At 34.5% G+C, this 27,707-nt stretch overlaps 1 protein-coding gene across 1 annotated transcript; it reads left to right on the top strand.

Annotated features, from left to right (window-relative positions):
* The first annotated feature begins 592 nt into the window (after positions 1-592).
* LOC142632209 (ATP-dependent DNA helicase 2 subunit KU70) lies at positions 593-23,486 on the top strand. Its single transcript, XM_075806632.1, has 19 exons — positions 593-804; positions 885-962; positions 1,051-1,167; positions 3,335-3,449; positions 4,494-4,599; positions 4,735-4,852; positions 4,953-5,036; positions 5,130-5,188; positions 6,293-6,426; positions 6,534-6,577; positions 8,118-8,194; positions 10,255-10,402; positions 12,030-12,091; positions 12,484-12,544; positions 18,177-18,269; positions 18,343-18,463; positions 21,848-21,950; positions 22,083-22,269; positions 23,019-23,486. The coding sequence occupies exons 1-19, from the start codon at positions 739-741 to the stop codon at positions 23,130-23,132; spliced, it is 1,887 nt and encodes a 628-aa protein (XP_075662747.1). The 5' UTR covers positions 593-738; the 3' UTR covers positions 23,133-23,486.
* Positions 23,487-27,707: the final 4,221 nt, after the last annotated feature.

Genomic DNA, 27,707 nt, shown 5'->3' with positions numbered 1-27,707 from the left:
AATCATTTGGTGAGTTTCTGGTTGACTTAATTCAATTAATTGATTGTTGATTTTTGAAGGAGCAAAAACCACACCCTTGGCTTTGTTGTGGAAGCTGCTCAAAGCTAAGGAACTAATTCCGAAGTGATTACCAATTGCAAGAGCTCGGAAAAGTCTTTGAACAGCAAAGCGAAAATGCAGTGGAATGAAAAAAAAGCTTTTAAATAACGTTTTTTTTAAAGTTTTCTTTGAAATTAGGAAATTAAAAAAAATCTAAAATAGTGTTGTTTTGGTAAGTAGACGGTAGCACTTAACTAACGGTGGATTGAATTAACCATAGTTGAAATTTTGAGAATTGAAATAAAAAACTCAAATTTAGAGAACTGAAATTAAAATGTAGGGAAACAATTTTGCATTTTAGTATTTAAATTTTTTTAATTAATTTATAAAATGTGAGATGTTTTGAAAAATAAATATTATTATCTAAAAAATTGACAAATTTTTTTGCACTAATGTGAATGCTCTTCCTTAAAAAAAAAAAAAAAAAAAAAATCGCAAACAAAATACGGAAATGGCTTTCTAGAAACACAAATTCAAAAACCCTCTGTTTTTAAATAAGGCGGGGGATACCGACTACCGAGGAGTCTTCTCGAGTACGCTGAAACAAATTCCCCCATATACACCAAAAACCCATCTCTCTCTGTTTCCCTTCTCTGTCTCTTTCTCGCTCTCTTTACCAATCTTTTTTGTTTTCTGAGAATGGAATTGGACCCAGATGATGTGTTCAGAGACGACGAAGACGACGCCGATAATGAATTCTATCGGGTATTTACATTTTCCCTTTTTTCATTTTTACTGTGAGAGTTGGGTTTTGAGTTTTGACATAAATACTATCTTTGGATCAGGAAAAGGAGTCGACCAAAGAGCTTCTGGTTTACCTTGTCGATGCTTCCCCCAAAATGTTCTCCGCTTCTTGCCCTTCCGTGAGTTTCCTAACATGCCCTCCATCAGTTTGATGATTCTCTGCAAACATATAATAATTTGATTGGTTTTGGAATTTTTGGGTGGCAGGGAGATCAAAACGATGAAACCCATTTTCAGATTGCTGTTAGTTGTATCTCGCAGTCGCTGAAGACCCAAATCATTAATAGATCGTATGATGAAGTTGCTATTTGCTTCTTTAACACCGTAAGATAAAAATGGTTCTGTTCAACTAAATACATATGCTAGATTTTTTTTTTCAATTATGAATTTCTTGGCCATAAATTGCTGTTCAATTGCAATCTTTATGTTTTCAATAGCATGGATGATGTAGGATAGAAGCTTTAGTGGGCTCTAATACCAAGGAATAAAAGGAAGCCCAGTCGTTTATTTAGAGTGCTGTACCCGTGTTGTGTATCAGTGTCGTACTGTCCGTTTTATGTTATATTTTTTCAAAAATTGCTCCTGTCACCGTGTCTTACCAGTACCAGTACCTGCATCCGTATCTGTGCTTCCTTATTCAGTGCTAAATTAGGGTTCTTGATGAGATCTTGAAGGGTTCTACCTTCAAATAGGGTTTGGTGTTTAGGGGTTTAGGTAATAAAAATATTTCATATTTGATCTTTAACGAGTTTGATGGCTGTTTGGTGTTAAAATAGAGAATATAACAATAAACTAAGAAAGATAGACCCTAAGCAATCTTGACTATGTTTCCTAAACAATCACACGTAGGAAGGAGAAGGAAATCATGCCTTAAAAACTTAATAAACTCTAGGACTCATTTTAATAACTTTTAAAGCAAATAGAAAAAGGACTTAGAAAATAGAATAGACTCGTGAGCCTCTTATCAAACTACCTTATTTTAGTAAAAATTTATTAAAACTGAGCCAACAAATTTCTAACCCAAATAAACTTAATGCTAAGACTCAATAATAACTAAAGGGACCTATGAAAGGTGCCAAGAAGGCCCCACATTGAAACTAGACCGTAATTCTTGGATCTTTTGGTATGTAATCTATATTTCCCTCAACTTATTTACTCTTTGCATCAATGGAGGCAAGTTGGCCATTCATTTAAGAGTAGAGAGATGATTTTCCTCTTTGAAAATTCTAAGATGTCAATAGCATGAGTGTGGCACTATTATTGGACAAATGAGAAAAGAAGAAAAAAAAAAAGTGGGCATTTGGCACTATAAAAAAATATGGTTTTTTCACTTTTGCTTCAGACATTGTATCGTAGAGTCTGCCATTCTGTATTTTTGTTATAATCTCCATAATCACTTGCAAGAGAAAAACATCATTCCCACATGGAGACATGTGTTGATCATGTTTGTTATGTTACTCCTTTCTCAGGGGCACTTCTGTTTAGTTTGACTTTGGGTTTACACTAGGCTTGTTAGGTCGGCTATATTTTTGTTATGAATCATATGCATTGGGAAAAGAAGAATTTGCTGGACTTGAATGGTGTATTTGTATATAATGTTGCAGAGTGAGAGTATCTTGACAAGCCTTATACTAATAAGATAAATGAGTTTTAATATTAATCATATTTATATGCTCTAGACAAATTATAGCTTTAAAGTTATAAAGTTAGTACTTGGATCCTAAATACTAATATAAATAGTTACACACTCTGAACCCTATGACTTTTTCAGAAATGAGTATACTTTTAGATGGAGACTTGTGTGTTGTATAGTATATTTAACAGCTTCATAGAAGGCCTGATTTGATGCGGGGAATGTGAATGGGTTGCTGTTTAGGCTAAGATTGAATTTGAAAATGAGAGTTGCTTAGAATAAATTGATAGGTGGTTAGGCACCTTTGCAAAGAACACTAAGTTCTCAAGGAAAAGCTCTCAAAGGCTCATTTTGTTCGCAAACTAAAAGACCTCCTTTACAGTGCTTATACATGGATATTTATAGCCTAGGAGTTAGTTATTTGCGATGACATCATCCATAACTAACTCACATTTATCACATGCTAGAATACAATTGTAACATATTAATCACATGCTATATTTAATATAGCACATGGCTTCTACTACTAATGACTTCCAAAAATCTCGCATGTACATGTGCCTCTAACTAATTTTGCCTCCAATTTTCACATATTACAATGCTGATGTGGTTTTAGCTACAATATCCATGTGGGATATGTGAAATACAGCCCTTAGGCTTTGCTGGCCTTGTGCTGTGTCACTCCCTCGTGCCACGTCACCATACCATGTCAACATCTTCCATGTATTGCAATAAACTCCTGCATCATAGTTTTTGTTTGCGTTGGATCTGCACCTGGCTTGTTTAGAATTATGACTTTTATTTTTTAAACAATATGATTTATTCTCTGTTGGATCCTATTTTCTGAATTTTTTGCAGAGGGAAAAGAAAAATTTGCAGGAGTTAAATGGTGTTTTTATATTTAATGTTGCTGAAAGGGAGTACCTAGACAGGCCAACAGCAAGGCTTATAAAAGAATTTGATTGCATAGAGGGTAAGTTCTAGGCTGAATAATTTGTGTTTCATGCTGATAATGGTGAATGTCATATTTTATTCGTGGCTTCTCTTTGTTGGATATACTATTTTTACATTCATATACAATTTGGATATAATGAGCCTGTTTTTATGCTATTTGGATATTAATGAGCCCATTTACTATGTGCTTGTGTTTCCTACCAATGAAAAATAGAGAGCCTGTTCCAGTTGCCTTCTTATTCCCTTTTCAATCTTATTTCTCTTACAAAAGTGATCTTGGGGATGGTACATCAATTATTAGTTTCATGTGTTTCTAGTTTTATTTAATTTTTTAGCGTAATGGAGGAAGAATAGGCTTTCTTTTTTGGTGGTTGCCTGATTATGTATGTGTGGAATTAACTCTGTTAAGGTAGCTAAACCCACAACAATAAAATTTTACTTCCAAATTTTAGTGTGTTAGAGATGTTTTGTTTTTCTGGATGGTTCTTAGGTATTATGATGAAAGTCCAAAACAAAAGAGCTAGTTTATTTGAAGCTGGGAAGATGCTTGATTCTTCTGAGGATGACTTTGAGATTACGATGTCAATGGACTTGAGCTCAAGTCGTATTTCTTCTGTTATATGAATAGAGTGGAGGATGAAGGTGAAAGTTCATGACCCATTAAGTGCTTTTGTAATACACTGATTAAACTAAATAAAACTTTCAAGAGATTACAAAGAAATTCCACAAAGAAAGAGCTTGAGGCCTTGAGGGTGTCAAAGCTTTTTAATCACCTTTAGTTTTTGTTGCCAGCTTGTTCTTGGTAGTTGCTTTTTTTTTTTTTTTTTGACATAGCTGTTTAGTATAATATTATAAATATAAACCATCCGTGGATGTTGATGGAAAATATGTGAAATACTGATAAAAAAAAATCCAAAATTATTTGTAATAGTTCCTGGAGAAACAACTTATCATCTTTATTATTAATGCAAATTGCATTTCAATGAGTGGAATTCTATTGACTGTGTGCCTCTTTGATGGAGTGCTGAGGGCAAGCCTGGTTCTTGGAATGTTTTTCGTGCAGAAAGGTTTATGAAAGAAATTGGGAGTCAGAATGGTATTATCTCTGGGACTCGAGAGAATTCTCTCTACAATGCTCTTTGGGTAGCACAAGCACTTCTGCGTAAAGGGTAATTCTACTTTGTTACTGCTGTTCATTTTTCTGTTTGAACTTTCTTGTAGCTTGCCAAGTAAAAAAAGTTAATTTTGTCCTATGACCCCCCTTCTGTGAGTTTTGATAATACTTGTCAGATAACCTATCTCAGATCTGCAAAGACAGCTTATAAACGGATGCTTCTTTTTACAAACGAAGATGATCCTTTTGGGAATATCAAGGGAGCGACGAAAATAGATATGACAAGAACCACATTGCAGAGAGCTAAAGTACTTATTTGCACGTGCTTCATAGTTTAATGGTTTTCTTTAAAGGGGTTTTAATCTTTTGAAAGTCATTGATTGTTTCTTCTTCTCTCTGTCCCCACAGGATGCCCAAGACCTAGGCATCTCAATTGAACTTCTTCCCTTGAGTCAGCCTGATGAGGAGTTCAATGTTTCACTTTTCTTTGCTGTATGGGCATAGCTCATTTTGATTTATTGAGTGACTTTCTTGTCTGATTAGATTAGTTACATTGCTTACTAATTCAAACCCTATTTGTTACAGGATTTGATTGGATTGGAAGGGGATGACCTTGCTCAGTTTTTACCCTCAGTGGGAGAGAAGTATGCCTTCCTGTCTAGTTTTCTTTTATGGTATTCCTTATGCGCCAATTATTGTTGCATACCACTAGTTACACTGCCGTACACAGCTTGTGAAATCGGGTTTGACAACATGATTTCACAATTTTAACTGAAATTGTGTTTTCAAAACACGATTTCATTTGTCCCATGCACACAGTGTGTAACTATCACCACTCTTCCTTATGTGCAGTTTTTAGGACTACCACGTATCATATTTGAAATTGGGGAACTGATTGGTGCATTATGAATCTGACCTTGCTTAAATTTCTTAAAGTTTTGATCTCTGAAGTCTGTCTTGGCTTCTTTAAATTTGAAAATAGTTATTGTTATGGGAAGTTGATGATGTTTCAAGAGCTGTAGGAACATAAAGGTTTTAAGCAGAAAATGGTTTGACTTAAAGAAAGCAATAGAAAAGTTTAGATGAACATTGATCATGTATGTTGATAAAGAAATAATAATGAACATCAATATTTTTGAAAATAGTGCAATGTACTTTGAATGCAAAAGAGCATAATTTTTTTGACAATGGTGCAATGTACCTGTTGAAGAACCATCATGCTGAACTCCTTGGTGCTTACGCAACACTCAGCAACATAATTTCAATGTAAGAGATTAAAAAAAAAAAAAAAATCAAAGGTATGCCTGAAAGGCTGAAACATATCAATGCTTCTACTGTTTTCTGCACCCTGTGATGCATAAATAATCATAAACTTTTGATAAGTATTAATTGCGGTTATATTTGAACAGTAATCAAAATTTGATTTTTTTTCCATTCAAATTTATCCCTTCACATGAAATTTACACAGCATGCTACAATGATTTAAACTCCAGGTCAGGTTTGTTATTTTTATTTTTTATACTGGGATGAAGATTTTAGAGTATTCAATATTGATGCTGGAATTTATATTGTCAAGTTCCTTTTCCTAGTCTTATGTATTTTCCCACTTTATGCCAAGAGTCTTGTAGCTTAGTGGCACTACCTCCTCTCCTTTATTAGGAGAACCAGTGTTTGGATTCCCCCTTCTCCATTATTCTAACTATCGAAAAAAATTATATTCCCATAAAATATCTATATTCCAATTTCAGATTGGAAGATATGAAGGATCAGCTGAGAAAGCGAATGTTCACGAAGCGCATAGTTAAAAAAATCGCATTTTCAATTGCTAATGGATTATCAATTGAACTGAATACATATGCTTTGATACGTCCCACTATACCAGGTATATGTCAGTATTTTGTGATAAATTTTAGTTATTAAACAAAAAGTGAGTTTCTGCATATCACCTTGTATACACAGTTAATAGCTGTGCTACCCTCGGTTTTGCAGGAGCAATTACCTGGCTTGATTCTGTTAGCAATCATCCCTTGAAGGTGATACCACTATTAAATTTTCTTTTGATGTCATACACACATAAATCTACTTACATAGTAGTTTTGATGAGGCCCAAATAAATGACCATTGCTTGCACATCACACACATGCACACAAAAAGGTACATCTACTGGCTGTGGGTCTCTATGACTTATCCAATACACTCGTCAAGTTATTTTCTCACCAAGTGGAATGCTGCTCTATTAAATTTGGTAGTGGAGTGTCTGTTGATCATTTATTGCTGCATGGTCATTTGTAAGATTTTTTTTTGGATAAAAAAAAAGAATTATGGTTTCTCGTTGTTTTTGTTTTCGTTTTTGGTTTTTGTTTTTGGAGTTTAATGGTTGATACCAAAAAAGGTGATTGATGTCTATCTTATCTGGAAACGTTTGTTTGGTCATAATATTGCTTCTTTTGGGGTGCAGTCCTTATTTTCCCTATGTGGCTGATCTGGATAGAGGGGAAAAAAAGTATTTTTGATGGTGTTGAGAAGTCTATTTTTTAGGGTAAACTGGAATTTGGATCTCATGTGATCTATGTATTCAGTTCAATTGTCATTGGTGGAGCTTCTTTTCCTTTAGTTGATTTAGATCATAAATTTTAGATTTTATTTCCTTAAGAGATTCTCATGTATACCCAATTAGAACTTGAATATTTTTTCTCATTTAATCTTTTGTTAGTTGTAGAAAAAAGAGTCTTGAATTGAGTGATTCTAGAAAGTTGATGATAAAGACCAATGAGTATTTTTTCTCATTTAATCTTTTTTTAGATGTAGAAAAGAGAGTCTTGAATTGAGTGATTCTAGAAAGTTGGGCATGTTTAGTTAGGGTGTTTGAACAACAGTTTTCAATGTTTAAACACTGAAATTTGTGGGTCCAAAAAAAACGTGTTTAGTAATAGTGTTTTTTACTGGAGTGTTTGAGTTACGTTACTCATTTTAGATTGTTTAACATTGAATTTAGAAAACTCCTCTTACCAGTTTTCAGTTTTCAAACAACGTTGCTCAATGATACTTTAGTAAATATGTTGAAAACCATGGGGTCCACTTGATTAGACAAAACCATGTTCTTGTCAGTTTAAAAAAATAAAACATACCAAACACACACTGAAACATGTTATTTGAAACATGGTACCAAACACTTTTTTTGCTTTATGAATACTATAAACATGTGCTTCTACAACACTTTTTAAAACCACAATTTTCGCATCATTTTAAATAACGATACTAGAAATCTCCAATCAAACGAGCCGTTGATGATTAAGATCAATAGACGTAGATTTTGTGGTTAGACTACACAAATGGGTGTTGGTGATTGATTCTATGAAATCATCTCTAGAATGTTGGAAATTCTCAAATGCCCAGAAAGGATACTGTTTATTTATTTATTTTTAATTTTTTTTAAAGGGTTGGTGGGTTCTGCTTATTAAAATGATTTTGATATGGTGTTTCATACTTTTTGCCTGTCATTTAATGTTTTTCATGTTTGTAGTAATGCTGTAACCCAGATTTTAATTAGTTCTATGTGTTGATCTTGCATAGACTGAAAGATCTTTCATCTGTTCGGATACTGGTGCATTGTTGCAAGAACCTCTTAAGCGCTACCAACCTTACAAAAAGTAAGTGGATTTTGCTTTTTTTTCATTATCATAGCATAATAGAAGTGCAGTGCTATAGATCTGTAGTTTGTGATGTTATTTATCAATTCATCTCTGCTGCATTGCTCCTTGGCAATGATTAGTTAATAATGCCATTCTGAAGAAATGAAAGGTATGCTTTAATAATCCTTTTGTTTTTTTTTGAGAATGTGTGCTTCAATAATCTTAATATTGTGATTCTGATGCTTTTCGGTGTACATTTATGGTACAATAGTTCGGATTTAGATCAGAATGCAGTTTAAACTTAAATTTTTGTTGTGAGGCTCTATTCAAAGCAACACTAAAAAATAATTCTAGTGTAAGAAATAATAGATAGATATAATCAGCACAGGGGTGTGATTTCCTGGATAAATAGTAGCATTGTCAGTTTGCAGAGTAAAAGTAATAAATCAGATTGTGTTAGGTTTCTAATTTAAAATATACATAGTAGCATTGCAATTTCTAATTTCTCTATGTTAGATTTGATTGAGCATTGTAATTTGCGTAATTGACTGTATTGTTCTTATAGTATACCCTGTGTACTTGGGATCCTTTTTCTGTCATCAATATAACTTCATTACTTATCCAAAAAAAAAAAAAAAATAAAAAAATAAAAGCCTCATTGAGTTTGGGTCATAACAGGTCTTGATTATAACTCAAACTAGATTGCTTAAAAGCCCTTGGATTGATGCGAAAAACTGCCTATGAATTTGCTATGGCAATATACATGTTTCATAGGGGATTTTGAATAATTGACTAATGGAGGAGATTTGACTCAGCTGGAGAGAATAGAAGACCAAGACAGGGAGAGAAGACCCTTCTCCATCAGGGTTTGCTTGGGAACCATACTCAAATGCCTTAAAATTTGTATACTCCAAAGAAATCAATAGCCCCTAAAGTTATCCTAAACCGATCATAGCATTTAAATATGCTCTACTTATTCTTAGTCTAAACTCTAAACTATAGGATTGTTTGCAATATGCACCTTTACTACAAAATATTATGCAATCAACACTCTAATTTGGGATTAACACGCTCACTAATTTGCTAATATAGTGACTCATTTGCATCTAGGAGTTTGCATCTAGGGTTGGCTGGAGTCATCACCAGACCATTTGAAGACTTTCACGTGAAATTTTATCATCAATTGAACTGTAAACTCTCTCCATAGAATTATAATATTGTGCATATGTAGACTACTAGGAGTAAACCCTAATCCTATTTGACTAGGAAAACCCTAATTCTAATTCTAATTGAGGAAACCTAATTTTAAATGACTTGGGAAATCCCATTATTGAATTACAAAAATACCCTTGGCTCTAGCTCAATTGACACATTTTCTCCTTAATATTTCTTGGTGGAGGGTTAAGTTGTGGGTTCAAGACTCGTTGGGTGTGCATGTAACTTATGAATAAAAAAGGGACAAAGTTTGGCTTCAAACATGTTTGGAGCCTTGAGCTCCAACTACCAATAGGAAATGACATTAGTGGTTGTCATGTGCAATGCACATGGCTTACTTAACCCAACTAACTAAGTGAGTCATGTGCATTGTACATGATGAGAAAAATGTCATCTTTTGATTGGTGGTTGGAGCCGAAGGCTCCAAATCTGTTTGGAGCTAAACCTTTTTCATAAAAAAGGCTCTTGACTATAGGAGTTATATAAAATTACTAATAAACCTAACTAACTACATAGACTTGAGATATAATACAGTTGACCAATAGAAACACAATTGACTTCCAAAATTAGATGAAACTAAATTATAATATATATTTCTTTTTGCTTCCCAGATTAGGATAACTTCATTTAAACCTGATATAAATATGATACTGAGTAAAAGGCTAATTAGTTATGCAATGTGTTTTAGCTTTTAACGCTTCTAGTATCATCTGGAATCCAGCTGGTTCTGTTGGTAGCTCTCATTGCATCACTTTATTTTTTATGCAAATAGATACATTACATGTTCTTTCTCTTTCTCTTGTAAATGCTGTCATGTTAGTTTTCTTCTTCAAATTTTGGTCTAACTTTTCCACTCTCTCTAGTGAGAATATTAAAATTTCAGTGGAGGAGCTATCGGAGATAAAAAGAATTTCTACTGGACAGCTTCGTCTTTTAGGATTCAAGCCATTAAGTTGCTTGAAAGATTATCATAACTTGAGGCCATCGACATTTATTTTTCCCAGTGATGAGGTTGCTTTTGTTCTGATTCTGTTATGGTACTGAAATATATGTTTTTTTCTTGCTTGTGCTGCTTGTTTCTTTTTAGTTTATTGGTTGATTATTTGTTGTCAAACGCATATCACAATTCTATTAGTTGCTTATTTGATGATGTGGCTCGTGAGATGCTCAGGTCATGGTTCAACAGACAGAACACACATTTATAAAATAGTCTATTATTAAAATAAATTTTTTGTTCAGATACATTTTACTCATAACTTTAGCGTTGCTGTCAGTTTGGCTCCTTTTCAAAACTTGTAATTGGTCTTTTGAGTTTCTAATTTCTATCAGTGTGGCCTTTCCATTGGGATTTGTTAACTGTTGAATGTTAGGTGCCCCAAAATTATGCCAAATTTTTTTCTTCAAAAAATAAGAAAAAGATTAAAAAAGAAAATAAATACAGAATAACCCAAAATTACTCTCTCTCTCTCTCTCTCTACCCTGCCTGTTACCTAGTCAGCACTAATGCCTCCCTCTTTGACAACCCATCATCCATACTCTTAATCTGAAATCTCTCTCCAAAATTGTGGGTTGTGTATAGCCCTTTTTAATCTCAAAAGGCCTCTCTCTCTCTCTCTCTCTCCACATGACAAATGCCATCACCACCATCCCTAAAAGTCACCACCCCAAGACAAACCAAAACCCCACAAAATTCATTTTCTTGAAACCCATGAATCGGAACCCCAACCATTGTGAAATGCTGTCTACATTTTCCATATACCCAAAATATACCACCACCAGCAGCCAAAACAAATCCAACCCTGTCGCTGGCCTGTGTTTCAAACCTAGAGATGGAAGGAAAATTGGAGAAAATCAAAGAAAAAGGGAAAAATTGACATATCTTGTCTTCGACATTGAGGAAATCTAGTGAATAGTTGGTGATGGTAGTGACAACAATCAGAGAGAAAACAGTGGTGACTGAAACTGACGGGGATCTTCTGAGCTCAGATGTGATGATTACAGTAATAGGCTAATAGTGGCAGTTGAGGGGAATGGGCACAAAGGAAGAGAGAGAGAGAGAGAGAGAGAGAGTGGAAGGAGGTGGTTTGAAGGGAAAAAAGGGGTGGAAATTTTGGCAAACTATATTAAAAGGCTAATATATTAAAAGAAGTGAAAAATTACCAATACAACATGGTCATTTGCAGAAGTTAATGGTCAACATGCGTCCTATCAAAAGGGCCAAAGTGACAGCGATTCATAAGTTATTGGGGGTTAATTGCAAGTCTTTAAACTTGGGCAACCAAATTAACATATAACTACTGGATATGTACTCATTTATTTTCTTGATAATGATGTTCCCAGTTCCCTTCTTCTTCTTGTCCTTGCTTGTTGGAAAACATTTATAATTATATCGATATTTTACTTAGCATAGATGTGATACTTTGTGCTGTGATTAGTGATATAATAGCAACACTAACACAATGTATATGTATGCCATTATATGAATGATATATATGTATTTTGAAATTTGCATAATGTGCTTTCCATGTGAACCTTCTGCAACCAACAGTGCTGTGAGCTTTTCTTACTCTGGTACTTGGACAATTTTTTTGTTGTAGTTTATGATGGATGGCTCTGTTGTTGGTTTTTTTTGTTACAGGAAGTGTTTGGTAGTACTTGCATTTTCATTGCCCTGCACAGATCCATGTTACGGCTTGAGCGGTTCGTACTTATAACATACAATGTTTTATACTACGGCGGTATAAATTTTTTAACTTTGACCACTATCTATTACATAGATTTGTTGTGGTTCTTGATATATTAATGTTGACATCTTTTATATATGTTAGTCATGAAATTTTGTTCTCAGCATGGTTCATATTTACAACTGGATGGTGCATTTTCCTAATTTTTCCTTTTAATAACATTTTATTAGCATGCCGCATGCAACTGTGCAAATTTGATGCATTCTTGATTGCCTAGCTGTTGGTTTGACTTGAATTGTATTACAACTTGTTGATTAACTACTTAAAGATTGGTGTTGGATGGCAATGAAGTTAGAATCCGTCACAAGTTATTGTGCACTACAACTTTTGATATTTTTATTGTTCCAGATTTGCAGTTGCATTTTATGGTAGTTCTTCTCATCCACAGCTGGTTGCCCTTATTGCTCAAGTAAGTTGTAAATACTTTCAGAGGAGTTTTTATATTGATTTATATTTTTGTAAAATCAGTAACATTCGACCTGTACACCATACTTTGCAGTTCCTTTCATTGTTAACTGGTACCCGTTATTGCTCAATTATATTTAATTTTCTACACTACATCAGTGTCTTTGAATCCTCAAAATCAATATGGCACTGGAATATTTAGTTATCAGCATCATTTATTAACAATGGTCACAGCTGCAAAACTGTCTCAATTGCATTCTTCCTTCCAGTTCCTGGTTTTTCTCTTTCACTTCAAAAATTAGGTCAGAATTATTTGAGTTGAAATATTCTTTTGTTATGGATTATCTTCTTGATATAAGCATTCTTTTCTATAGCTCAGTAATAATTGACTTGGTACGTTATACTCAGTTTTAATGGTTCTAAACTTTGATATTGCAAGCCAAATAAAACATCATGAGGCAACTGACAGCAGTCATTATCATCCATGCGAAAAACATTAGCCCTTGTGATTAAGCATAGTTGCAACCAAACAACCAGCTTTTGATAAGTTATGAGATTTTATTGAATGGAAGAGATACTTTTGAGAGAGAAAATCTATAAAATTTACAGCTGAATGCATGTTTTTATGCCAATGGAGTGGGATAACTCAAACAATGGTCTTAAAAATGCTGATTTTGACTTTATGATTGAGAGTTCACTGATGCAAAAGAAAAATTTGATGCTTCAAAGAAAGAGAGAAAATTGAGTTGACAGAGAGAGAGAGAATGGTGACAGAATGAGAGAGTGAGAGAGATCTCAGATGTCATTTCTGATTACAAAGGAAATTCTCATACAATCATAAAGTGAGATTACAGTGGTGAACCTTCGCTATATATACACCAAGGATTTGGTTATGCTGATCTCATGTGGACCTCATCCCTATCTAACAAACAAACTATAGCTGGCATGAACTACTACAACAATTAACAACAAATCTAAAACTGTTAACATGTCTAAAACAATCACGTTTAAAAGAAAGTACAACTAATTCCCCACATGTGGAATACTTGACCATGTCACCATGCATGTGGAATTGACATGTTGAAATTCCTTACATTAGAGGATTCCCCCTCTAAAACTAGATAGCATATTCTTCCTTAAATGCTACAAGTAGTAATAGAAAATGTTGTTTCTCAGCCAATCTTGGTTTCAAGATTTGGTACAAGGGGAGTCTTCTTCATCATAAGTGCCAAGTCTTCTTCATTACCTATATAAAAAAAGTGCAAGTGTCCGCTTGGAAACAACTTATTTAGCTAAGCCCTCTTCAACTTCAAAATATCCTCCAATTTCTTCACTTTTGGCGCTGATTATAAATAGGTGATTCAATTTCCTTCTTCGTCTCCTCTATCTCCTCCAACAAGATGCTTTATTGCAGTTTCCCATTGTTTTTTGTACTACCCAAAGATAGGTGACCAGGCTCATCACACTTACAACACTTGAAGCTTACCCATCAGGGATATTTTTAGCAACCTCATTGTTGGGATTGGGCTGGTTGGATGAAGGCACAAGGCACAAAAGACTTAGTAATTCTTGCTTGCTTCTCATCAAGATTGCCACCTATACCATCAGTTGAAGTCAAAGAATCAGCCTCGAAGTAGTTTTGAACATGCTTTCCATGCCTGGAAAAACTTCGATTTTGTTACTTCTCCACCAATAAGGCTTGTAAATAGTTGAAAGCCAGTGTAACACAAGGATACCTTGCATGGATGGCTTTAAACCATTGAGTTACCTTGCCACCACTTGCTCTTCGTATCAAAGTCTTTCACCTCATTATTGTTCCTTTGTGTCCCAACTATCTTCAGTTCATATTTCTTTATAGTGTACATGATGCTCTGACTGAACCTAGGTGGAAAGATGCTATGATTGAGGAAATGACGGTAATGCATAGAAACATTACAAGAAGGTATGCTTCCTCCATGGCGATTCAGAAGGAGCTTTATATGGATGTTCCTCCAAGTTCCAGGAGTATTTCAACTTACAAGAAGTTATGCAGCTGAAGAAATCATTGTACGGATTGAAATAATCTTGCATGGCTTAACGGTTTAGTTGCATCATGTGAGCCTATGGATACATGCAAACACAGAGTAATCTCACCTTTTTTTAATCAATCACTCACCTCTAGGTAAGGTTACTGCTCTTATTGATTACGTTCATGATATGGTGGTAACAGGGAATGATCTTGAGGAAGTAAAATAATTTAAAAGGAAGTTTAGCTAGGGAATTTGAAATCGAGGACCTCGGAGATTTGAAATATTTTATAGGAAAATGGAAAAATCTAAACAAGGTATATTCATATCCTAGTGGAAGTATGTCCTTGATCTTTAATAAGTAACAAGAATGCTTGGTTGCAAGGCTAGAAATACCCTGATAGAGCAAAATCATTGATTGGATGAAGATCCAAAGGGTGTATTGGACTATTGGCCAATAAAGGGAGATACCAACACCTAGTCAGGAGATTGATTTTTCTGTTCTCACACTCGTCCAGATTTGCTTATTTTGTTAGTGTGGTTTGCCAGTTTCTGCATGCACCTTGAGTTTCCATATGGATGTTGTTTACCGTATCCTTTGATATTTGAAGTCAAGTCATAGTTGAGGATTTCTCTTCTCCAATCATCCTCATTTATTAGCAGAATCCTATACAGATGCGGTTTGGGTAGACTCTATTGCTGATAGAAGATCTTGCTTGGGTATTGTACCTTTGTTGGAGGAAGTTTGGACACTTGGAAGAGCAAGATGCAAGCCGATATTGCAGGACTAGTGCAGCACTAGGTTGAATTTTGTGCAATTGCTCTTTGTATATTTGTGAACTTTGAGTGTGAAGATGGTGTTGAAAGAGTTGGGGTTTAACACACAAGAACCTATGCTATATTGTGACAACAAGGTGCTTATTAATATTGCTTTCACTACTATACAACATGATAGGACTAAACATGTTGAGATTACAGTCGTTTCTTCAAGGAGAAGCTGGATGATGCCATTATCTATACTTAATTTGAACCTATATGTGTAAGGGGTGTGGGGAGTCGGTGGATCATCTTCTACTTCATTGCTCCATAGCTTGAGAGTTGTGGTCTTTGGTTTTCTGCATGTTTGGTATTCAATGGGTTATGCCTCATACTGTTCTTGAGTTGTTTGAGGCTTGACAAGGAAAGTTTGCGCGACATTGTCACATTGATGTTTGGAAATTAGTGCCTCACTGCTTGATTTGGTGTATTTGGCGAGAAAGGAATGCTAGAAGTTTTGAGGGTTGCGAACGCTCTTTGCTGGAGATTAAGTCTTTTTTCTTACACACTCTCTTTGAATGGAGTGTGGTTTTTTCTCATTTTTCTTGTTCTTCCTTTTCTATTTTTCTTGACCGTTGTTCTTTTGTTTTTTGATTTGTGCCCCCATAGTACATCCCTAATGTACTCAGCTTGGCAATCTTTTTTTATTTAATAATATTCTTACGTTATTTATAAAAAAAAAGAGATTAATTTTGCCAACTTATTTTTCTATTCAGCTTATTTTTGCTACTATTCATGAGTTCTACTGCACTTTTTGGTACTATTTATAAGTCACATTATACTATTTCAGTTAAGTTTTACCTTTATCTACAGTACTTTTAGCAAAAAGTTTTCAGTTTCAGCAAAATAAGCAGATTCCAAATAAACGCTTAATTTGTGAAAACAGAAAAGCAACTAGCAAATATTTAAACTAAAGGTAGTCTCAAGTATAGCTTTTATACCATTCCAATCCGGCTGGGCATGTGCAATATCTATACCTCAGCTTAAGGGGGAGTGTTGGAAATTGGAATATAGAGTCTAGATAGAATTTGAATTTGTAATTTTTAACCCTTGTATAGGTATATTTGTAATTTTCATATTATTATTTGTGTATAATAAAATCGGTGTTAAAGTTAGTAGAATTAACCTTATGCATTTTTTCCAAAATACAATAGAAACTATCACTCGCCATCGTTGGGAGGCCACCTCATCCATTAGTCCATCTCTGCTGCCTGGGCCGTATAGTTGCTTACTTGGCTCGACACTCTCACTCATAGCAATCGGGTTAAAAGCCTATTTGAGCGCTCATTGACGACGTCATTTAAGAGTATCAAATGTCTTGTACTTGCAGTTAGGTCATGAGCTCATACCAAGAATAGATTTAAAATTAAAAACAAGAGATATTTCCTTGTTGAGCATGTGGATTTGGCCTCCAGTCAACCTTATTACTAGCTTATTAGAGTCAAGCCATGCAGCTCAGCAACTTAGGCCATGGTCTTGTAGCCCAATTAAAAAAAGTTAGTACATGCCTATGTTGGAACTCCTGCCAAGTGTTCACTTCTCCTGCACCTGTTCATGGTTGACTTTATGGCATATTTACTATCTTCTTATATTTGTGATTTCATATGTGATATCCTTCTTTTCTAGAATAGTTGAATTCAATTTGAATTTCTATTCCTTCAAATCCAGCATGACATGTGTCAAGAAGCGTAGTACCCCGGCCCATCAAATAAAGGCTATACACTCCTGTTTTGGCTAATTCAATGCAACCATTTAAACAAAATCCCATATAGACCAGACAGATGACCTTCTCTCCAGGCAGGAAAGGATCTATTGAATAAAGGGAACTCCACATCTGGAGAGGATACAACATATTGAAATCATATTTCTATGTTAGTGCTGATTAATAAAATTTATGGTGGGAGGCTGCCTCACCAGTCACCTCCAACAGACAGACAGTTGGCATGATTAATAAATTTCCATTTAAACTTCCTCAATGGTCTGTTGCTAATTCCAGCCAACACTAGGTTTCTAATTCCTAGGTTTTGCTTTCTTGCTTGTTGCCTATTTCAAGTAAGCCTAGGTGCTGATTCCTAGGTTAGTTTTATTTTTTGGTTCTTCAATTTTGTTGTTGTATCTATTTTGGTTTTTTCCTGCATCAAAGGTCTTTAGAGAGATCACTAATTAATTTCTTAGAAGGCTACGCGGAAAGAAAAGGTACCAATAAAGTTAACATTCTTTGTATGGATTGTGTCTTTGGGAAAATTCTCACGATGGATAATCAAATTAAGCAAGGAATGGTTGTAGATTATTATTGTATGTGTAACTAAAGCGTTGATATGATGGATAGTTTGTTATTTCATTGTCCAATTGCTATGGAGTTTAGGTGTTGTCTTTGTGCTATTTGATGTTAGAGGGATGATGCCTAAATCAGTGCAGAGGTAGCTTCAATATTGGAGAAAGATACCAAGTTCTTTCAGATATAAGAGTTTGGAATTTAGTACAAGTATGTCTCATGAGGACCTTTTGCAAGGAGAAACAAAAGAACTTTTGAGGGTCAGGAGTTATCAGTTGTGAGATTTTCATTCCATTGAACTCAATGTGATCTCCCTCGAATCAGTTGTTAAGCAATGAGTTACGCCATCTAATATTGTAGACGTTTTGGATTCTTTGTATGTTTGAGATGTTTTATGGGGGATGGTTGAGTATTGAGCCAGCAAACTATATCTTGATATGTACTCTTTTTAATATGAATTTTGTTTATTTTTTAAAATTTGACATTGTGGTAGTTTTACTTTTATGGTTAGCCTTACCAATCTCCTGAAAAATTCTCAGAAAGAGATTATCAGCCATGGTGGTCAGGTTGAGCCGCCAGGAATGCACATGATATATCTTCCATACTCTGAAGACATCAGACATGTTGAAGAGGTAAGAGAAATAATTGAATTGGTTAGTTGACTTCTAGTAACATATCAGTAATAAATACAGTGACATCTTGCAGCTTTATTCAGATTCAAATGGTGCTGCACCAAAAGCAACTGATGATCAAATTGAGAAGGCTACTGCTTTAATGAAACGTATTGATTTGAAAGATTTTTCAGTGTGCCAATTTTCTAACCCTGGTATGTTGCATAATTGCTTTGCAGTTCTGTAACTTTAAAAAAGAAAATTATATTCAAGGTTTATTATTTTGCTTCCTAATAGCTGGTTGTCGTGTAACTACCTTTCAGGTCTTAATTTAAATTGAATATCACTTGAAAGCAAATTCTCATTGTTCTAATAACTGTGTTAGACCTGCGAGTCTGATCGGTTCAAACATGTACAAGGATCTATATTGGTCCTGTCCACACCACAAACTGAGTATCTTATAAAAATTGATCAAAATCAAAGGACTAGAGGTTCATCCGCCAAAACCGGTTTTGATCTGTTTCTTACTTACCAATAACTTTTTAGCCATAAAAACTAGCTTACATGCATTACTTCTTTTACTGAGGGAGTGAATGGGCCAAGCAACAATTGCAACATTGGACTAAAGATTTTTAGGCCTATACAAAACCTAGCCTTAATGTATTCTAGATGGATAGTGATTTATATAGAGGGGAAGCATAACATCTTTTATTTTTTCAATGTGGGGCTTTTGATAATTCTTTTCTCACAAGCTTGTGACACACAGGATTTAAAGCAATATGAATCACTACTTGATTGTTACAATACATAGTTAAATGTAGCTACACATTAAGCTTTAATTCTGTTATTAGATGTTTAATACACATAAGCACATTAGATCCATGAGCCATGGCTCTATACTGAGCCTCCGCACTACTGTGGAACATAACACTCTACTTCTTACTTTTGCAAGTAATTAAGTTTCCCACTAAGGTGCAATATCTAGTAGTTGGTCTTCTATCTGAGGGGGATCATGCCCAATCTGAATCAGTAAAGAAGTCCACAACTGGTGTGTGCTTTCAGATACTTCACAATCCAAAGAGCCACCTAATGTGGATGACAAGGAGCAGCCATACACTGACTCACCACACTCACTGCAAAAGATATATCTGAATGAATAATTGTGAGATAATTCAACTTGCCAACTAGATTTCGATGTTTCTTAGGATTCTGTAACTTCTCCCCGTGATCTGCATGCAGTTTAACATTGGGGTCAATAGGAGTCTCTACAGGTTTAAGGCCTAACAATCTAGTTTCTTCTGAAAAATCCAATACACATTTCCTCAGAGCAAATTAATACCTTTTTTTGATTGTGCTACCTCAATCCCCAATAAATACTACAAATTTCCTAGATCATTAGTTTATAATGAAATTTGGAGGAACTCTATTATTTCTGCAATTCCCTTTTTATCATCACCTATGATAATTTTATCATCAATATTAATTTAAAAAAAAAAAAATTGGGAAACAAGGGTATCTGAATCTCTTTGAACACCTGAACTATTCCTTGGGTGTGTGCAATTCCCCCTCCCACAAACACCTGTTACATGGAGAAATCCCTTGGATGTCTCCCCAGGATGCAAGATAGAGGTTTCACACGTAGGACCTCATGGATATTATGAAGCCTTATGAACCACCAAGCTAACAACCCTTTGGGGTTTCATCAATATAAACTATTAATAAGATCTTCCTCTTAGAAGTGGAAGTGAGGACGGAATGATTAGACTAGCAGCGCTAAAGCCCAAACCGGACTAACGCTTCACTAAATCTGCCAAACCAAGCTCTAGGAGACCATTTAAGGCTGTAGATAGCTTTACTTAATCTACACATCTTAGCAGACTCCCCCTGAGCAACAAACCTTGGTGTTTTCTCCATGTACAATTCCTCTTGCAAATCACCATGTAAGAAGGCGTTTTTGACATCCAGCTGAAACAAATGGCAACCAAGATTAGCAGCCAGTGATATGAGTTAGTTTCAAGGAAGGTGACATTAGCACTAACAAAATGAAACAAAGGCCAACCAAGATTAGCAGCCAATGATATGAGTTAGTTTCAAGGAAGGTGGCATCAGCACTGACAAAATGATAACGAAATATAGGAGAATAACACTTGTACCATTTTTGTGTATGTGAATACCCAAGAAAAATACACTTAAGAGAGAGAGGATTTAGTATGGCACTGCCAAGGCCTAAAGATATGGTCAAAGTAAACACATCCAAAAATCTTAGGTGATAATTGGAGTAAGGGTTTATCAAGGGACAGAGCAGTAAAGGGATATGACCACAGAGGACACTAGAGGGCATGCGATTGATAAGATAATGAGTGGTTAGCACAACATCAATGCAATATGATTCATGAACATTCATATAAAGTAAGAGTGCCTGTGCCACTTCTAACAATTGTTGCAATATACGTTTTGCCACACCATTGTTCTGTGGGGTAAAATGACAAGAGGACTGAAAAATAATGCCATGATCATCAAGAAATTGACACAGAACAGTATGAAAGTATTCACGAGCATTATCAAAACTGAAAGCACAAATTGAAGCATCAAATTGAGTCATTATTTCCATAAAGTGATTTGAAAGTAAAATACAACTCTTAACATTTCCTTCATAAGTTAAAGGGTAAGTGACTCGAGAAATAAAAAAAAACCTAAATCCCAAAGGGGACTTCTATTGGAACCTAACTGTCTGAATGACCTAGGTGAAAAGGGCTGCTAACATGAGTCTCACGTCTAGACACATAGGGCACTATATGGTGCTTACTCAATTGAAATGCGTCACACTTTAAGATTCAATTTGATGACATGCTGGAACTAACAGCTTCAAGGTCTTAAGAGAGGGATGACCTAGGCAAAAATGCTGCTAAAATGAGAGACGAATGACTGGAGTGCCTTTGAATGAGAAGAATTATTAAAATCCAGATAGTACAGACCATCAGACTCATGCTTGCCACCAATCTTCTTTAGACTGGGTAGTGGTTAGTTTTGCTAATGACCTATAGCTCAAATGGCATTTACTTAGAATGGGTGGTGGGTAGTTTAGCAATTAAAAAAAAAAATATGCTGGAAATTTTGCAAGTTAACTTCATTGAAATAGAAAAGGTCTAGTCAAAGTTCGTCTCACTGAGTCTGACTTCAATGTTTTGATTGTGATCATATTGAACTTCAAGTTATTTATTTATTTATTTTTCCAAGTGTTCAAATCCATAAGAAGTGTCAGTGCATCTGTTTAAGTGAAATTAACAAAAATAAGATATAACACTACCGATAATTCTGATAGTTTAATGCAAGAAATGCTATTTCTTTAATGTGTCTCTAATTATGTATGCGTCCCCCGACTACTTTTTCATCTGCTAGTTTTTGACATATTCAAGCATTTTTTACTGTGTGGATATAATTACTTTCTTCAAGACCCTTTGTTAGGATTTGGTGCCCTTATCAATTGTCATGGAAGATTTACATTTCTGAGAGTGAAACATGAAGCTGGATTTGATGCCTGTTTCTAGCTTGAGAATTCTTTTGGGATTCCCTCATGTTACAAAGTAATTTTTTTGCAGCCTTGCAGAGGCACTATGCAGTATTGCAGGCCTTGGCTTTGGAGGAGCCCGACATCCCAGAAACGATAGATGAAACCCTCCCTGATGAGGAAGGCATGGCTAGGTAAGGATGACTTTAATGTAACATGTTTTTCTGTATGATAATCTTGCTTCACTGCCAAAAGAAAAGAAAAAAAAAATGAAACCAAAGAAAAATCCATGACTCTTGCTTCCATATTTGCATTCATGACTGCAGACCGGGGGTAGTTAGTGCAGTAGAAGAATTCAAGCTTTCTGTCTATGGTGACAACTATGACGAGGAAAAGGACCTTGTGGGAAATGGAAAAGCAAGTGAGATCTCAAAAAAACGAAAAGCTATTGCTGATAATGCGGTTAAGGAGTCTGCAAACTATGATTGGGATGACCTTGCAGACAATGGGAAGGTGAAATTGGAAGTCTATTTATTATCTTTACTTCATTTCTAGTGGTTTGTTCTGATCTAGAGAAGAAAAATCCACATTGTTTTATTCATGTTTTTGCATGCGAAGTGGGTAGAATTGGGATTAGAATAGGTTGCGCCTGACAAGAATTTGCACAAAATTACAACTGCTTTCATTTTAGAATTCTGTTGATTAATATAATAGTTTAGGCGCCATTTATTGTGACAGATGCTAATCTGACAGAAACCTTTGTGAGTTTATTTTGTCAAAAGTCAAGCTTTCTAGATTCTTTTCTGTTAAGGCTAATTGACAGAAAATTTCCCAAGCATCATTCTTAATTATCTACCTAAATATGGGCTTGGTAGAAAATTCAAACATATTAGCATGCCTATGAATTATTATTTATTCTAATATTCAATGGTTAGTCTGGATTATAAGAAATACCAAAAGGTGTTTTTTTTTGGGGGGGGGGGGTGGGGGGTGGGGTTGACTTTTAGTTTCAGCTAAATTTGGTTAAGTGGTACCTAATTGTGGAAAATGTGAAAAGCTAATTTGAAGGATCTTGACATCTAGGTTTTGGGGCAGGTTTAAGAATTTGACTATCCACGACAAAAGAGAAAAAAAATCCAAAATATTAAACCTTTAAATCTAATGAATTTAAACCTTTAAAATCTAATGAATTTAAATGCCAGTAGAAGATTGATTTTAGGATTTACTCGATGTTTTTGGATATTAAATTCTTTGTTCTGCAGTTGAAGGATTTGACGGTGGTGGAGTTGAAATACTACTTGACAGCACACAACCTTCCTGTTGCTGGAAAGAAAGAGGCTTTGATCAGCAGGATATTAACTCACATGGGAAAGTAAGGAACTCAAGGGTAATGAAGTATATCTTTCGCAAAAGAGACTAAAGCTATTTGTCAAAGTCGGGTTGATTATAGGACTTTGATAAGGATGGTGTAACTTAGCTTGTGAAGATTTTGGGTTCAGACAAGAGTAGGAAGCTGTAACTGAATTATTTTGTAGCCTATCATTTTGTGTAAGTATTGCTCGTGTAGCTGCTCTGTTTGTTACTTAACAGATGCCTTGTGTTTGTACCTGTAGTTTTCTGTATTTGTTGGTTTTATAATTGAGTTCATTCCTCTGGAAAAAATAGTTTTTATACGCTTCTCATAGAACTTTACTGGTATATACAATTTCTTTGAATTTTCAATTGATCAATTCCCCTTTGATATTTACAGATGTCATTAAACAAGTAATATTCTGATTATTATCGAAGTCATATATACATTTATTTACCATTAATTAAAATTTTTCGAGGCAATCATATCTTGCCACCTCAATAAGTTAGGAAAAAAGTTCTCTCTAAGCTTCTAGAGACAAAATGAGCTTGAAGGTTATCGATAGTTCTAAAATGTATTGAATAGAAAAATCGGGTAAAAACAATTTTCTTTAATGATTTTTTTTTTTCCATTTAGCGTTAATTTTCTAAGAATATCGTTAGTTGTTCTGTTGCAAAATAAATTGGGAAACTAGCATCTCGAGTTTTAAAAACTCGAGTTCTATGGTAGAACTCGAGTTTTTAAAACTCGAGACCCAAGCGGTAGAATCTGATGTGGACAAAATTCCACGAGTTTTGGAAACTCGAGTTCTACCATTTTTCCCTTTCAGATTATTCTTTGTCTTGCATTTAATACTTCGTCTTCCTCACATTCTTCTCAGTCAGACTTTGTGCATATCTGAAGACTAGATCATCCAATTGCCCACCCAGCGTTCAATCGTCCAATCAGAGCTCCAGTGTTGTCCAATCTTTTCTTCCTCTATTCTTCGTCTTTGTTCTTCGTTGTCAGATGGTTCTTCCTGTCATCAGATTGTTTTAGGTTTCTTCATCTTCTTCTTCTATTGGGCTTCATCTTCGTTCTGTTCTTGTTTGACTTTCGATTGGTTTGGGCTTCATCTTTTTTTACTGAGTTTTTCTTCTATTGAGTTTCCCTCTTCTTCAACGTTTTGCTGGGTTCCTCTTTGTTGTTTGTTTGTTTGTGGAACTCGAGTCTTACAAACTTGATTTCCACGATTTCCACTAAGAAAATCGAGTTTCTAACACTCGATTTTGATTTGCCAGAACTCGAGTCTTAAAGACGCGAGATCTATGTGGCATTTTTTGGCATTTGCTGTCCAAGTCATCAAGTACAAAGCGAGTGTTTGAGACTCAAGTTTTAAAATGGAACTCGAGTTTTTAAAACTCGAGATGCTATTTTGTTAATATGTTTCAAATGTGTGTTAATTTACTATATTGCCCTCCTTTACTATGCTAGAAGCAAAATATCCTCTTTCTTTAATGGAAGAAGCCAAGGTTTTCACAAGTTATTGGTGATTTGGCTAGAGTCTACTAATTACTAGTAAAACATTTTTTTTTTGAGAAACTAGTAAAGCATTATTTGGACATCCTACTCAAAATGTCTCTCACTAAAGTGTTTATTGATTTGTTTAAGTGATTATTATTTATTGCTGATTACAAGGAGGTTCAACGAACAACCTTCTAAGCACTTCGTTATGCTAAAATGTTTGCATGTTACTTGATAGCTAACAACTAAGCAGAAAAGACTAGCCAACTTCAAACTGAATTCTCATGCTCATTTAGTCTTGAATCGACAGGGTCAAGTCAAGGCTTCTACTTTATATCTCTTATCTACTACTGCCTAGTGCCTACCCTTATCACTTGGAGAAAAAAAAAAAGGTTTGTCCCCATGTCTAACTAAATTGTCCACCACTTGGTTGCCATAAGCCCCTAACAATTATTAAAGGCTATTCTACAAGCATCCTTTCGAGCTTTTATGAATTTTGACCATTCCAAAATCAGGATGCCTTTTTAGTTTTTAGTGGCATCATATATTATTGTTTCTTTTCTATTAAACTGGTAGGTACTCCGGCACATATCTTGGAGGTATTGCGTTTTTGTTTCCTATTTTCCGGAAAGTATATATATTTTTTAATGCAACATTCCCATTATATTTTTTTATCAATATACACGTAGACCTCACATGCACTTGAGAGTGAGATTTTATGTTAATTACTGTTGTACACATCTAGTTACACAGTTGTACACAATCTTTGAAATTTTGGTTTGAAAATACGATATCAATTATAATTTGTAAAATGGCTAAATGATGTTTTCACAATTTTAATTGAAATAAACATGGTTTTAGCTTGTGATCTATGTGATAATCATTACTTTATCTGACATAGAAAACACTGCTAATGCCTCTACATTTCCTTCCCTCTCTTTAAAAGTAATACTTGTGTAATTGAAATATAAAACATTGTAACATCATTCTCATATGTACACGAGGCTTACATATGTGGACTAAATATACATGTGAGAGGAGTGTTGTATAAAATAGTTCTTATTGTTCTATCTAAAACAAAAAAAAGTATGTATAATTAACTTGTGCAAGAAAAATTCAATTCTAACCTTGAATATAGTTTAAAAAAAAAAAATACAATTTTCTAGAAAAAATCTTCCATTTGAACGGGCTATTCAAGGTCTGTTTGCTTTCTTGCTTATTTGGCATTTCTTCTTCTTTTTATTTATTTTTTAATTTTTAATACAAAGAGTAAATTGAAAAATTTGAAATTCTTTTGTATGATTTGCCAATTTACTGCTTCATTATCACGGAATTTGGTTGATAATGTATACGTTGTTATTTACTTTTCAATCAATAAAAAAGAGAAAAAAAAATTTAAATTTTAGATGTTTTTATTAAAAATACCAAAAGGTGCCAACTAGTTGAACGACAAGGCTTTTAACTATGATCTGCTATTATCTACTTGTATCACACTCTTGCTTTCTCCATACGTATTTTCTGATTAAAACTAAATGCATGCTAAAAAGTATAACGTAAAGTAGTTGAAGTTCATTACAACGTGAATGAAAATGATGGGAATATTTAAAGAAACAAGGGACCTTGCCTTGACATAAAAAAGTTCATCTTTTACTTTGAGAGTGCGAGGCACTCGGACAAGCAAATAAAGAGGTACCACGTGCACACACTTTACAATCAGTTAGCGATTATTAGATAAACAGATTAAAAAAGATCCTTTTTCTGATAGCAAATTAATAAAGATCTAAGTCTCGGAATATGACACTTTAACACCTAAATTGAATGAGGAAGGTACTTTTTTTGAGTGCAACATTCCACCTAATGATAAGATTGAACATTGTTAGGCCAGACTTTAATATATTCAGCTCTGCAGATCAATCATCAACCACATTATTGTTAGGACTAAATATTTATGGATAATACTATCAAATGATATAATCTTTACGAAGTTTCCTATCTCTTTCCCATTCTTGTCTTGATATGTACTTCGTTGTCCTGCTGCTTGTACTGGGTGTAAATTAGCTAATACTCGAACCTGGGTTGGATTAGTTTGAATTTGGATCTTAAACCTTGGAATGTATGGCCTGTGATTTTATAATGCAGGATCTAACTATGCTCTTCATGTTCGGGCGTTGACACTGGACACTTGTTTGAGCGGATATAGCTTTGACGTCCCACAAGCCTGATGAGACAATTACAATACTAAAATCCTAGAATTTTCAAATTCGAACAAGAGAAAGAACTACTTGAAATTGATTTGAAATTTTGAATGAGTAGGTATCTCATGTAACTGATATATACATTATTTTCTCTCACTATAATAGAGATGATGTGTATGTCAATTATCAAATATATAAAAAACAGCTATTAATTGCACATTTGCACCTAATGGAACGAAACCAAAAATTTAATTTTATGGGCCAAATTATAAACCAAAATATTGTTAAAAATTAAGAATACAAAATATACTAATATTCAGAAATCAGAACTAAATATACTAGATATATAAAAATAAAAATAGTTTGCATTCAGTGTAAACAAATATTAAGAAAAGAAAATAGACAGAGTTTGTTAGTTTGGTGAAATTGCCGTACAAGAACAGGAGAATCTTATGTCCTTTAAATGGCCAAAGTTGACTAACAGTGCAAAGAGACTTTTTTTTTTTTTTTTTTTTGAGAAAAAATAATATTTATTACACCACATAAACACGAAAGTAGTATATAGATTTTTTTAAATAGGCTTATAATATATTACATAATTAGAGTACCACTACAAAATGACCTAACTTTTGTGGGGTTATAAGGACTAAAATTCTGACACATACAACTAATGTGGGATAAACATCCCTTTGTTGCTAAGGCAAGGCTGAAAGGATTTGAATTTCAAAGTTGGCTAACAGATAAGAACCAATCAAAGGGCTGTGTGAATCTTTATGGGTGTTGCACTAATGCGGCCATTGTCATGTGCTTGTCACATATAGTTCGATTCAGGCATGTCACTAGGTTTTGGTGTCCTTAATAAGTCTTGCTTCACGAGTCTTGACAAAACATTCTCACGGGCA

This window comes from Castanea sativa, chromosome 4, assembly GCF_040712315.1.
Source record: "Castanea sativa cultivar Marrone di Chiusa Pesio chromosome 4, ASM4071231v1".
Taxonomy (NCBI): domain Eukaryota; kingdom Viridiplantae; phylum Streptophyta; class Magnoliopsida; order Fagales; family Fagaceae; genus Castanea; species Castanea sativa.
Note: the sequence above shows the minus strand (reverse complement) of the source record. Positions and strands in the feature narration are given on the sequence as shown.

Coding starts and splice junctions, on each gene's coding strand:
- LOC142632209 (XM_075806632.1), top strand. CDS start 739: ATGGAATTGGACCCAGATGATGTGTTCAGAGACGACGAAGACGACGCC. Junction 5,037..5,129: donor ATGTTTCACTTTTCTTTGCT/GTATGGGCATAG, acceptor TATTTGTTACAG/GATTTGATTGGATTGGAAGG. Junction 18,464..21,847: donor GTGCCAATTTTCTAACCCTG/GTATGTTGCATA, acceptor ATTTTTTTGCAG/CCTTGCAGAGGCACTATGCA.